At 28.4% G+C, this 15704-nt stretch overlaps 1 protein-coding gene across 1 annotated transcript; it reads left to right on the top strand.

Moving 5' to 3' along the window:
• Window positions 1-2502: 2502 nt before the first annotated feature.
• On the top strand, window positions 2503-15485 carry LOC135931451 (rhodopsin-like). The gene is made up of 6 exons (XM_065468579.1): window positions 2503-2774; window positions 6250-6383; window positions 8969-9225; window positions 11836-12062; window positions 13513-13678; window positions 15315-15485. The coding sequence occupies exons 1-6, from the start codon at window positions 2503-2505 to the stop codon at window positions 15483-15485; spliced, it is 1227 nt and encodes a 408-aa protein (XP_065324651.1).
• Window positions 15486-15704: the final 219 nt, after the last annotated feature.

Raw genomic sequence — 15704 nt, 5'->3', positions numbered from 1 at the left:
GGTCATTAAAGTATACCTAGAAGGTACCTTGTTGTATCCCAGTGCAAGAAGGAATCAATCTATCTCCGAATTGAAGATGCGAGGGGCTAGCATAACAATTAAAGATAAATTGTGAGTATTCTGAGTAGAGGGTGAGGATAGGATTTAGGAACGCCCCACGCCTTAGAGAGTTATAGGCGTTTGAGAAGTCTATTTTGACTAGGATATCGTTGGTGGGGCCTGTTTGCAGAAACCTCCGGGTCATGTGAAGGGATACCTCACATCCACCTTTTACATTGACTACTAATTAATTTGGGCAAAGGTGATTGGATATTGTGAACAATAATCTGTTAACTACTAGCTTGGCGGTTAATCGGCGCCAAGTGGTACCAATAGTTAGGCTAATATATTTATTGAGTTTATGGAGAACGATGTGTTTAACTCCGTATAGGAGTGGAATAATGGCGAGTGGTATGCCCCCAGTATGAATATTGTTAATTAGTTGGATAATTTTTTCTAAAACGTCACATTGTTGTATTGTGTAAGGTGCGGTTATATCCTGTAGGAATATTGGGCGAAACCCATCAAACCCAGGTGAGGAAGGGCGTTTGAAGGAGAAAATAGCCCTTCTAACGTCGCCTGGGGTATTAGTGGCCGCCATTAGAGGAGATTCAGGGTAAGTGGGTATTTCGTTCTTAAAATCGCGTGAGCGGTGTTTTAGGAGAAGAGCCTGATAAGTTGCTAGATCGTAGGGAGCCAGCTTATTTTCAAAGGTTGCCAGACGTATGGCGGATTTAACATTTAGGTCATTCAATTTTTTAGATATTAGCCTGGTCTTGGTGAGCAGGTCATTTTTGTGATTTATATTTTTATCTGTGTCATCACTCTTAAAAGATGTGGTAATGTGATTGATGGGGGGGAGGGGTAGATGGTAGAATCCTTAATTTGCCGGGACAGGGATTTTTTGCTAGCAGGATCAGGAACTTGTAAGGTAGTAAAAGCAAATGACAGGATGTCTTTTGTGTTTTACATAAGAATAATTATTTAACAAGGAAATCATGTTTTTCGACAGGTGTCTCGCAACTTGAAGCCTTGTTCCCTTAGGTATTCATGAAATTACAAATGGTTTTGGTGTCGTTAAAAATATTTCTACATTTGTGGAGTCGGCTGGGTCAAACGTCGAAGCATTTGTGACAGTGGAGGTAGGGAATATTGGGCTAGTGAGCACATCAGCCAATGATGTGGGAATAATGACTATGGGTTTAGTTATGAGGGCAAGAGCAGAAAAGGCATTAAGGGTTCGAGGAATAGCTGGTGATAAGATGGGTGACCCAGATTGAGGACACATTATATTTGGTTACGATGAGATGGTAATAACCCCAATTTGGTTATTTTAATAAGTTTATTACATAATGGGCAGTTACATTTGGTAGGTGCTGTGCTGAGGTCTGGTAGGCTCATGAATTAGGAATTTTTACCAGATTTAAGGTGAAAGTGAATATTACTATTGTAAAAATTCACAAATGTGTTTATGGTGAAATCTATTGTTCTGTAAATTAAAATTCATATAAGTAGAATGTGATGAGATTTTTGTTGACAGTTGCCATAAATAATACAATCCATTTACTAATAAATATAAATATAAAATTTTCTATCTGGAACAATTCTATAATTTCCATTTTCCATCAAAAGGAATTAAATTAGGAAATATCAAAAAAAAATTTTTAAATATTGATCTGGTGGTCCTTAATTTGAGGACAAGGGTCAACCCAGTGTGTATCATTCCGATCTGGAACAGAGATCAGACCGTCCTTAACTAGAGAATGCACTATTTTTCCAACTTTAAGTCATTTTTTTAAACGTTTTTTTTCATATTTTAAGAATATTTCTTTGCTGAAAATAAATTCCAGCATGTGTAGAAAAACCCACTCTGTAATTTTTAGAAAACCTTGGAGCATTTGAGCTTAATATAATTTACATCAAATTTTCCAAAATTATTTTAGATAAATTTTAAATGATCAAAACGTCGCCGCTAAATTTTCTGAAATTCATAGTGAAGGGTATTCTAAGCTTGCTGATATATACATTTCTGGTAAAATTTAATTCTTAGGATTTATAAAATGCAATCAAAAAAATTATTTAAAGTTGAAAAATAACACAATGACTGAAAAACATGACGTTAGCATATATATTATATATAAAAAATAACGAAAGTGAAAATTTGAATATGATAATATTAGATATTGTAAGGAAAACCGGCCAGGCGAGGGATAAACAGGACAGCAAAATAGATAGTGCCAAAACTTTTTTAGATCCCTTGAGATGGTAAAGGCTAGTGAGGCCCCTCAAGCACTCAGTATATAATTCCCGTAGATTCCATACATAATATATATATGAAAATTTCATTATCGATAATATTTAATATAATTTTTATTTTTTCTATATCAATACATTATATTGTAATATAATAATAAAAATAAATTTAATTAAAAAAAATTATTATTTTTTGCTCAAATTCTCATGATGAATTATAGTTCTTGTGCGTTTCTGGATGATTATAATGATTACCGATACAGTCTAACTAATATACTAGATGGTAATGGTAATCCTTTATCTTCGATGACCAATCTATCCCAAATATTACTTAATTGCAAAACGGGTAAACTATTTGCGTATTGGATAACTTCGTACCCACCTATTCCTTCCTGGGTTCATTTTATAATTGGTTGTTTTATGATTTTTATCATGATAACCGGCGTGTCTGGGAACTTTATAGCGTTTTGGATCTTTTCTAGGTAAAATATTGATATACTAGTAGTAATCAGAGATCTGCAAAGCCCGACCTGGTCATTTAAAAAATATAGTTATAACGGGCAGGACTGGGCCGTAAAAATCGTAACTCAAAAAATTACAGCCATGACCGGGTAATTTATAAATAAAAAAATTATAGACGAGGTTATTTTGAATTTCAAGTTTTTCGATTTTGAGTAAGAAAATAAATTACTTCAGTCTTATTTCTTTGTATTTTTAAGAGCTGTCTAAATTAAATACAAAAATAATATTAAACTAGAGAAATATAGAAAGCTCAATTAGTCATGCATTTTAAAGGCTTACAATAATTTTTCGACCATGCACGAATGATTTAGGGTTGTTAAACGTCTCTTGAGCCGATTTATAAAAATGACTAACTCAATATTTTATCCAGAAAAATGTAAGCATCGAGATTGCGCTAACTAATATCTTGCGTAATATTTTTCTGAATAAAATATTAAGTTAGCCGTTTTAAATCAGCTCAAAACGAGCCGTTACTAACCCGATATATTGTTGTTAACATCTAGACTAGGCCCTATTATAAAGGTATTTTAATTATGTTTATACCTCTTTCTCCTTTGGTAATATCAATGCGCTATATTATGGTCCATTCAATAAGATGTATATAAAAAAATCTTAAAAGAAATACAAATTGAAATGTAAAAACTTCAAAGGTTCGGACTTAGCCTTTCTGGACCTCTATTTTTTTAGATAATTTTTGAATCAGACCTATACCGCTGGGGCGGGGCACAATTCTGAATATAAAAAAACTATATTTCATTTTTTTTACTTTTTAAAGGATAAAATATGATTTTGACATCTTTTATATTTTGAAACATCTTTCTTTCTTTCTTTCTTTCTTTCTTTCTTTCTTTCTTTAATATTTAGAGAGTATAGGAAATTTTATTGGAAACCAAAATAGTCGTTTCAATTGTAACAACAAAAAAATCAATTAATTTTATTTCGCTGGCTGTTTTTGGGGAAAGCAGATTCACTCCTTCTATGATGATAAGGATTAATTTCTGCTATATCTCTTCTTTATTTTTTTTTTAGATTAACTTACTTTTGTATAATTACTATTATATATTATCGCTTTAATTAAAATTAATTATATATTTGTCAGAGACATTTAATGTTCCTAAAAAAAATTTAAAAAGCAATTAATATGACAAATTAAAAGTGAGAAAGTAAAAGTTTTTAAATGAATGGGGTTGCTTAGCCCCACCTGTTCTATGAAGGGTTAAAACAAATATATAAAAAAGGGAAATCACGATTATAAAGATATTTTTAAAAAATTATAATGCTTTTAAAAATAAATTATAAAAAAGCAATTAAATATAACAAATAAAAAGGTGAGATGAGTTTACCTGCATTGTTATATGAAACCATGAATAGCAATGCAATTGCTTTGATGAATGGTCTGTAAAAGGCTATATGATAATCACATATTTCACTTAATTTTCTACATATTACTATGATAAATTTTAGAAATTCCTCCCTAAAATAACCAAAGGCAATGTTGACAAATGTAGTAAATATTTCATTTGCAATGTGCGAATATTTGTTTATTTTTAGGAGTTCGGCTGAACTAATTGAAGGGCCATTATTTTTATTAGATCGCGCTGAAAAAATTAATTTATATACTATCCCAACCAACATCAGGAAACCAAGGATTCATTCTGATTTTCTGTTGGAATTTGAGCATAAATGATGATTTGAAAGCCATTTTTTAGGGTTTTTTTGATCAGATTATTGATATTTGTGTTCCTTGGGAAGCTTTTATATGGAATATTTGGCAGGGTGTCTTTGGAATCGAAGGTAATGAATAATTAAAAAATTTTATGGGAATCAATACATAGCCAAGTGAGGAAGTAACTCACTACCCCTAGGGTAAAGGGGGTAAAATGACAAATAAAATAGATTGGCAAAATATTATTTAAAATTTTCTATATACCTTAATTAGCTAAATTCGAATCATGATAGTGACAGTGAAAAGCTATTAAATGATGATAACATTCTTTCACGTTCTTATAGATTTAATTCAATTATTCCAATGCCGAAACTTTATATTTCTATTGACAAAAAGGAAAAAAAAGCATCAAAAAATATCGCATTTCCATATAAAAAAAATTTAATAAAATGTAAAAGCTATAAAAATAAAAAGAAAGATTGGAATTGTATATTATAAAAATAGTAAAAAATGAGAAGATTGGATATATTGTGCCAAATGCCCTGAATGGGCCCATTCTAGTTGTGCCAAGAATGATCCTTTTTTTAGTGTGCTCTTATTATGATCAATAATTTTTTTTTAAATATTTGTAATTTGCATTAATAAAATGTGTAATTAATTTTTACAAAGTCATTAGATAGAGATTATATTTTAATAATCAAATCATGAGTTAAATAAGGAATTAAAATTGAGGTGAGAAAATTCAATAATATATTTTTTTAACTATTTGATTTTATATGCAAGATAGATTGGATTTATAATTAATTATTTAGATTAATGGGTAAATTTAAATTATAAAAATTAAAAGTATGTAAATTTGATAGTTGCCAATTTACCCCGAAAGGCTTGCTATCTTACTCAAGGTCGTATAGCAAGTGCGCTACTATTACTTAAACCATAATAGCGACCATACTATAAAAGGTAGAAGCCTAGGTTTTTTTTATTTTGTAGTCTAATGATGACAATTGGTATAGTTAGTTTTACTAACTATCCCTGGTCTCCCCTACTATAAAATTTTGATATATATTTTAATAGGTTTATTGATATACATTAAACCCAAAAGCAATCAAATTAAAATTACTATAAAAATAATAAATCTGCATGTAAATATCGCCATATAGAAAGTAATCTTAATTTGATTGCTTTCAAGTTCAATAAGACAACAAACGTTTAAATAAATGTATACCAATTTACAACGATCCTGAAAAATTGCATTTTTAGTTCTGTTTTGTTCCATGACACGGAATGTTCTGCAACACTTTTTCAAAAAATATAATTTTATTTCTATTATAATATCATTTTAATTTTATTCATCCTTAATTATAGCTCAATTATATCTAAGTTTTATTTAAGATATTCTCTAAAATAATTTTTCATTTATATTTTAAAGGGTAGTGTTTATAAATAAAATTGGAAACCTCTCAATTATAACTTAGTAAAAATAAAAATATTATCCGTTGAAATTTAAACCTATAAAATTTTATTTATCCTCTAATATTGTAAATTTGATTTTAAAAACATGAATACTAAACAATGAATAATATTTTACTAAACAAACTGAAAATAACAAAAGAGAAATGAATATATAATTCAACCGTTCTAGGCACGTGTCCGGAACGTTCTGTTCCATTTCCCTGAATATAATAAAATATTTTCAAAATAAACGTAATAGTATATAATATATTAAACATACTATAAAATTATTATATAATACATAAATTTTTAAAAAGTACAAAATCTTTGCGTACTCCATCAAATCTCTTACTCTTAAATTTGGTATTCAACGATTCTATGATCCTATTATCCAATTGTCCACTTAGCATAATCGCGTTATTCAAGGAAAATTGGTTCCTTGGGGATTTGGGTATACATATTATTATATCATAATTGAATAGATACATTTGAATTAAGTTCCCTCATAAGGTGTTTACTAGCATCTATTTACCCTCACTAAGAATGGAGAACAGTTTTTGCTAATGTAGAATATTTTTAGCCAAATAAAATTAGCAGATATGCACGATGAGTGAAAGGCCCCCCCCCCTCAAAAATATATCTGAGGGATAACCTAAGCTGGCTCGACTTTTGTAGTTACTAATATTTTATATTATATAGCCTCAGAAAGGCCTTGGCACAATTTTCACATCATTAATCGTTTATAGATTTTTTGAAGTATAATAGACTAATATTATTTAGGAGTTGGTGCACCTCATAGAGTGATATACCTCCATGGCCATAAGCCTGTAGCTATTTTGCCTAGATGAGCGCAAAAACTTAAGCAGAAACCCGTAGAGAACCAGAATAAACCTAAATCGTTATAAACTTTTATAAATATCTGAACCCCATAACTGAATCAATATACTTTTTTTTTGTATAAAAATAACCTTATGAAGTAAAACCGGTTTGAACAGGTTTCAACTAAAAAAATAAATTATTCACATTTTTTTCGTTTACATTCTCTTCATTGGGTTATTATATTTTACGATATCCCGTCATTTTAAGGTGACTCAAATTCACAATCTTTTAGCTTCTTATTGTATTAGAGCCATATTTTAATTTTCTCTATTTTAGTATGTAAGATATTTAAATAACCTTAGGGAATGTTATTATGTGGGGAAAATCTCCAATTTTGAGAATCTTTCTTATTGAAGCAAAAAAATTTAAAATCTTCCTCTGTGATTTAAAATCAATACTTCATGATTTATTTATTAAATTTTAGTCAACCATCTAAATTTCTAGCGGAGAGTCAATTTAAAATGAGTTGATTCGTTCGAAAGTGTTTTTAAGTAAGCTTACTATATTTCAAGGATGTTTAGCTAATAATAAAAAAGTATACTAGAAAAAAAAAAAACTTTTTAAATTATCTTATCTTTATACACTCTAGGTAATTAAGGGCTAAGAAAAAAAAATCCTTTTTTAGATTTATACAAACATAATTAATACAAATAATTTTAAAAAAAATTAATTCAGGTAAAATGGGTTAAATTTGTTCATTCCCTATTAAATTTTTTGCAAGTAAAACAGCAAAACCGCTATACAGAAATGGCCGATTTGCTGCATTATTATTAAATTTTGCGCTCAATAGATATATAGGAAATAGCCAGGGATTCGAACCATAAAGAATATCGGTTCTGTTCTGGTTCAAGTTCAGACAAAAATAGGACTTCACGGTTTCTGTCAGGCTAGTATGAAATAAATATTGGGTCTGTTTAAATCGTTAAAAAACCTGTTCAATTTTTTTCACATACTAACCTTTTTAGAATTATTTAAATTGAAGCACATATTTTAAAATCGTGACCCTGTTTTCCAAGAAATAATATTTAGCCATATACGATTATAAAATATTTTCAATATTCTCTTCTTTACAATTGTATTTATAAGGAGGAAAAAAAATATAGGGTTGATAACACTTCAATTAGCTAACCTGGGTGTTTGGCGAGGTCAAATAGTAATATATAAAAATATCTAAATACCTATTGATAACTAATCAAAATCTATTATTAAATACTAAAGAGTTGGGATATGAAGTGGTTCAAATCGGTTCCCTAACTTATTTTAAAGGTTTGGTTCGAGTGAAATTTTTTTAATGGTTTATGTCCGGTTTAGCTTTTGTAAACAATAATGTTTATACCGGTTTAAAGTTTTGGCACAGATAAGCTCTAATCCCCGGAAATAGCTATGGGAGAAGCGTACCCTAATCATTTTTTTTAGTTTACACGCGTATGTATATATTATTTGATAAAAAAAAAATTTTATCCATTTTTTTTAAAAATAACATTTAATTAAATAGATGTTTGTATATAATACATAAATATAGATTAGGATATTAATTAATTCTAAAAAGTTTGCGCGTTAAATAATGTAACATTTACCAAATGTGTAAATGCTTATATATATATAAAATTCAGGTTAGGATATATTACATATTAAAATATTATTTAATATAATATTTATGAGGCTCTTGGATAGCCTTTAAAAGTTTTTAATATTATAATATAAAATAATAAAATAATTTATAGTTGACCCAGGCAGGTAACCAATGGAGGGGAGGAGAGGTAGGAACTTAACCCTCCATCGCAAATCTGCCCATTCTCGTAAATACCATTTAAAACTAATAAAATTTCCCCTCATACCCCCACCCCCACCCCTCTCTCCCCCCAAAAAATGAAAATTAGTAAAAGTTAATAACTTTTAAAAATAATAACTATAATTCAAAACAGGATTTTAATTTTAAAAAAGAGAAAACCCAAAATTATTTTTATAAAAATCGAATATAGCCAAAAGCCTACAATAAGTGGACCCTAAAGATTACCAATAAAATCCATAAGGAAAAATCTTCTAATAGTGACCCCCCCCCCACCCTTTAGAAAAATCCTGGATACGCCTATGCATTGACCTGACTACCTCTACAAGATTCACATTATATGTAAAATGAAAATACTCATTACAAAGGTTGCAATTTTTACGGATTTACTGGAAGCTTGTTTGGACTATTATCGATCAATACCATAGCATCTATAGCTTGCGATAGAGCGTTTGTCATCGGAAACAGCATAAAAGGCAAAAAAATTAACTACAAGCAGGCCATATTTATAATTATCCTCATTTGGTCATATTGCCTCTTTTGGTGTTTTTTACCTCTGGGTGCTTGGGGCGCTTATGTATTCGAAGGTCCTCTCACATCTTGTACCATCGATTATATCAGTAGGGTTAGTTGATAATAATATTATTTAGATATAAAATGTTTAATATATTTTATTTTTTCTAAATTAAATTCATGGGTCAAAGATAGCCCTACGATCAAAGATCTTCATTTCCGCATACATATAAAAATCTATGAAAAAAAAACTAATATAAATTATATTAAGTTCATGGCTAAATTGTTTGAAAATTCATAGGGCAGGTATTCCAAATATGATTGAATACATTTCCGGAAAAATCAGATTTTTTACATTTAAAAATTTTTTTTGAAAAATAACACATTGCCGATAAAAAACATATTCCCACTCACTAACATATTTCCATATTAAATTCAATAAGATGCACTTCTAAGTATTGAAGGTGACGGAGGTTGAAGGAGTAACTTGTTTCCAATTAGATATTTCTTCTATTTATATTTTTCGAACAATAAAGCAATGTAATTAGAATTTAATAAATAAATTTTATGATATTCCAATTCGTAATACATAAAGATAAATGAATTTAGAGAACCCTTTGTTATAATGACTCGTTCTAAAAACCGGTTTTTAAAGAAAAATATGTTCTTCTTTTTGTGTATTCTTATCAATCACAGAGAATACTATCCAAACGAGAATTCATTGCTGGTGACATGCCATTGTGGCTTCCCATATAAATAATTTACATTAAAATTTTATGAAATAATATTATTTTTTTTAAAATTAGTTTCCATTTATTTATAAATAAATATTTTATATTAGGGGAAAAAATAGCGTGTCACCAGCTTATTTTTTTTCATCTTAAAAATGCATTTTAATAAATATAGTCAGTCTAGAAAGATATTATTTATGTCACCGATCGGTATTAATATAAATGTAAATTGGGGTAAAATGAATATATTTTCAAATATATTTGAATGAATTCATGTTATTCACTATCTCATCTGCCTATTTTACAATAAATTTTCTGCAATCACCCAAGATGAATTATCTATGGTTCACCTGGTGTGAGATGTAAAAATTTATTACATCTAATGACTCTCCCACTTTTAGCTGATTTCCCTCTATCATTTAAATCGGGAGGTATCATTATTCGCTCTTCGTTAGTATTTTATCCTTCTTTATTTTCAATCACATAACAGATAATGGCCGGCACTGATCTAACTGTAGATCTTAGAAATGGCTAATTCTATTTCTCTGATTAGGCACATAATACCTTTACAAAAGGGCTGGGATGCTCATTTAGTTGTTGGCTCCATTACTTACATATTATAGATGGAAAATCAATGGTGCAGCACAAGCCAATCCAAGAGTGACTAAATTTATCCAAAATTCAAATCTCGAGTTAGAATTATCTACTAAACAACTCATATATCATCCATAGTCCTCCAAGTTGCGATATTGTAATACCTATCATTTAAGTAGATTACAGTCAACCATCTCAAAGCCATACCACTTCTTAAATTGTAGATATTCCTGGAGACGTCACTATCATACTAAGATCCATGCGCGTACGCAGGAATTTGGTCTGGGGGGGGATAATAAAATTTTTTAAGAAATATTATTTTTTTAAAAAAATATCAAGCATAAATTTATTAGGACTAATACCTATTCCTAATACACAATTTTAAATTAATGTGAATTATAAAAAAATTATATGTAAAGAATCACTTAAATGACCCAAAATAGAAATTTGAATTTTTTGAGCCTTTACACAAAAAGTTTCTTAGGAATAATTGTATTTTGTATGTTATATACAATGTAAAATCCAATCTTCGTTGGGATTGAGCTAATTTTTTAATTATCTCATCCTTGCTGGTCGTCAAATGCCTATGAATATTCAAAAGATCCAAACCTTTCAATCTACTTTCAGATGTTGTCTTGGTATGTTTTTCAGAGATCTGCAGGCCCGGCCCCTGGGCCGGACAGTATTTTAATTTTTTTAAATATACCCGGGCCGGGCCCGAAATTTTTTTTAAAAAACACCCCGGCCGGGCCTGAATTTTTTTAAAAAAACACCCAAGCCAGGCCTGAATTATTTTTAAAAAATCACCCAGGCCGGGCTGTATTTTTTAAAACAACTTATATTTGAAATCGTTATTATTAGCTATAAAAATCAAAAATAAATATAATTTATTTTTAAAAAAATCCGGGCCGGGCCTGAAAATTTTATTTAAAAAAAAGCCGGGCCGGGGCCTGAAAATATTTTAAAAAAGCCGAGCCGGGCCTAAAAATTATTTTAAAAAAATCCGAGCCGTGCCTTGCAAATGGTACTTCTGCAGGCCTCTGTTATTCTTCTTAAAAAAGAGAATGTTCTCTCATTAGTTTACTAATGGGAAGAGTTTATAAAGTCTTTTAATACATTGGGAATTTAATCTAAAATGTGTTTGAAATAATGCAGAGCATCCATAACATTTTTGGGGGCTATATCAACCATAGTTAATCTTATAAACATAGTATCCAGCTAGTAAGGCATCGTAAGATACTTTAACATCTTCATAAATGTTTCAAAGGTAAATGTGTCATGCATTTCAGAAAGATGTGAACAAAATCATATTGAATTTTAAGTTATATGTTGTTGTTTTTCTATGAATGATTAAGGGCATCTCATTAGGATTAAATATTTATGAATCATAATCTTAGGACAAATCAACTATTTCCTATGCCCTATGCCTCTTTATATTTTGTTTCGTCGTGCCACTTTTAGTAATTATGATTTCGTATATCATAATATTTCGGACAATCGTCATAAACAACAAACAAATGAAGCAGCAATCGAAAGAGATCTCGGCTTCTAGACGGCTCATGCATATGCGTGGAATTGCTTTAGATATCAAAATCGCAAAAATGGCCTTATATCTACTGTTTGGGTAAGGTGAAAAATAATTATATGAACAAAATTCTTTACATAAATTTATTTATTTTAAATTGAGTTGATCTATGTAAGCTTATTAATGATAATATGAAAAATTGCATCTATTATTTTTTTCCCGCCTTATTTTGAGTTGAAGAAGAAGTGAAAGGGAAGAGGAGAAAAGGGAGGGACGGAAGGAAAAGAAGGAAATGGAAATATGATATGGAACTTTTGCGTAACACTTCGGTAATTTCCAAAATTAATGTGAAAATTTATTTAATTTATTACATAATATTTATAATATCTCACAAAGGTTCGTTTCGCTTTTTTAAAAATTTCTCGTTTGCTTCACATGAACATTTTTTTTATAAAAGTTTTAAATTTCATTTTTTTTCATATTAAAATCATCACATCATGAATATAAATAGAGATGAAATTAATAAAATTATATATTTTTCCCGGGAACGCATCAGTGATGGATTGAAGATCTAGATTTGAAAATATCTCTGGAATAATGGAAAAGGAACGCGATACCTTTGTTCCGGATTCATGACAGATTTTTTTTAAAAATGGATACTCTTAAATTGATTCTGTCTGATTGATACAAGTGCATACGTATTATTGGGGAGAATAAAATAAATTCGTGCGTATTCAATAAGTGCTGATCCCTATATCGAAATCGAGACGGGGCCAATTTTTAGCTAAATTTTTTTTTCACTGGATAATTTTTTGTGAAACCTAAAGGATATATAGAAAATTATCTAAATTGTAAATTAATTAAACAGTATGGCATTATCGGCGCTTATATTTTTTTAATTAAATTTTGTAAATTAGTTGTGACAATAACCATTAGAATCAGAATTTCTATCGTTTCAAGATATAATGTAACTTCATAAATTGTAACATCAAAAATCTCTTTTAGTTTATGTTTATTAATGCTTGATTCAATTTATATTATATGTAGAGTAACATATATTATGTGCACAAAGGTAAAAAGGTGTTTATTTATATTTAACTTTATTAATACTATTAATACTATTTTTTCCATTTCACACTTCTATTATATACATTTTTTATAAGTCCAAATTAGAATATAAACGAAATACAAAAAAGTAAAATAATATTAAAAAAGTAAGGTTACGCCGTTTATAAAATAAAATTAGATTATAACACATAATAAAAATCAAATAATAAAAATTAGATTCTAACAAAAAATAAAATTTATATTGTAATAAATAATAAAATTAGAATAATGCAACATTATATTAATATGATAAATATTTATTAAAATCTAATTGGACAATTACTGATAAATTGATTTTTTATAATTTATTTTTTATTGCTCAATTTTTTTATAAAATATAATCCCTTAAAAATTATTTTTTTGATAATAAATAATCATAATTTTTTTAAAAATACTACTCAAGGAAAATCATTTTCTAAATTAAATTTATTAATAAATATAGTTTTTTAGTAGCTTGGGGCCCTTACGCAAGTTTATTCGTAATATCTTTGATTGGCAAGACGCCAATTATCACGCCTATAGTAACTTTGTTTCCAGCTATGTTTGCAAAAACGTCTGCTTTGTATAATCCATTCATTTACGCATTATCTTACCAGAAATACAAAAAGGTTTAATAAAGTTTAAAAAAATTTTAAAAAATTTTTTCTTATAAGGCCGGGTCGATGTCTGTCTTATTTTTGAGACCTGTTTCTGTTTAGTCTGACTAAACGGATTTTGAACTAAGACACCCTTTTTTGAAAAAAAGAACGTGTATATATTAATTAAATGTTGTTTCTTATTTATATATTTTTTTCGGTACAAATAAAACATACACACAGTAATTCGAAATAGTCATTTTCTTTTATGGGCTATTTAGAGGTAGCTATATAGGCATCTAAGAAAACGACTATTTAGAAAATAAAACGAATCAGGACACGGCCTAAGATTTGACACATAAATATTGTTATTTGATACAAAACGAAGTATTACAGCTATGTGACTTTATTATAAAATATCGGCTTTAGTTACATTTCCCAAAGTTATGCGCTTCCAATTAATTGAGATATAATTTTTGTGCGAATATTAATTTGATCCTATAATAAATTTTTTAAATATAAAATTTTGACTTTGGACGCACCCTTAATCAAAATTTTAATATTTGATTTAAATAATCACCATACAGTCATCTAAATTTACTTGGTTTAAAATGTAACTAGTTCGTTTTACTTTAAAGTTACTAACTGTAATAACAATATCTAGAGCCCTGGGAGGGTAGCGGCAATAAACATTTTTCAGTCTCGGAGGGAATACAATTTCTAGTATTGATATTGTTACATTTAAAATCATGACCATCTAAAGTTTGGCCTCCGGAAAATTGGCCCTTACCAGAAAATTGACTCCCAAAAAGTTGGCCCCGGGAAAACTTTTCTTTAATATCCAAAAATTAAAATATGAAATTGACAGAAAATAATAAGAATCAATTAATTTTTTATCTCAAGAGATATTTACTAGTTCTACATAAAAAAAAAGATGGTATTATTATAGTTGGAGATACTCGAAAAGCAGCAAATTCAAATGTAAAACAATGTTATCTATAATATTAGAAACAAATAATATTTAATGGAATTCATGCATACATTTTTCTCATAAAAACAAATAAGCCATCTTAAAATCTCTTTAATTAAACATGAAAAAGAGTGCCGGAAAAGTTACTAAATTGGAGAAAAATTTTATGTATATAAACTATCAGAAGAATTAGAAAAAAGTGAATAAAACTAAAGCTAAGCAACAAATTAAAAATTATATTTAATTAGTGATGTATACCTTTTTGAAGAGGAATTTATTTCAAATGTTTAATTTGAGCCGTTTTTAAAAATCGTAAAATTGAGCCGTTTAACAACACTAATATAAATGCAAGTTGTATTTTTATAATGACCAAAAATATAAAATGAATTTATCACTTTGGTTTCATAATTTTTCCTTCTTTTCTTAACTTAATAAAATTCAAATAGGAGTTTTTTTTTAAAATATTTAGGGAAAAATTATTTGTAATTATATAAAAGGGAGGAGGGTGATTTTTTTATTGAGCAAAATTTTAGGCCAATTTTCAGAATATGAATCTTTCTGCAGGTCAATTTTCCTAGAAATTTTTTGAGAGTTATCTACCATGAGATTAATTGTCCGAAGATCAATTTTTTGGCAATCTAGAGTTTAAAAAAAAAAATTGATTTATATAATATAAAAGTTATTATTGTTATTCTTTAGGCTTTGCTCAGAAAATTTGGATATACCTGGTGCGGAAATTACCTAGCAAATAATAATCTTTTAGGATTCCACCAGTTTTCACTTAGTGAAAGTGGTAGATCGACATCACGTAGAAATGCTATTATAAGTGACAAAAGAAGTGATAAGATAATACTAATGTTGAAAAAATAATTTTCATCTTTTTCTTTATCGGTCTTTTTTAAAAATATATATATGAAATTATGTTAGCCAAAAATGTTTATAAATATTTTATTTCTTACCATTCTATTTTTATAAAATTCAATTTTAACCAAAATTGTTTATATATTATAAAAAAAAATTCAATTTGTAAGGTATAGGACTTAAAACTCTGCATAGGCTTAGCCAAGAATTTTTTAAGGAGGGGATAAA

Source organism: Gordionus sp. m RMFG-2023, chromosome 1 (assembly GCF_954871325.1).
Source record: "Gordionus sp. m RMFG-2023 chromosome 1, tfGorSpeb1-WG-v2, whole genome shotgun sequence".
In the NCBI taxonomy this organism is placed as follows: Eukaryota; Metazoa; Nematomorpha; class Gordioida; order Chordodea; family Parachordodidae; genus Gordionus; species Gordionus sp. m RMFG-2023.
Note: the sequence above shows the minus strand (reverse complement) of the source record. Positions and strands in the feature narration are given on the sequence as shown.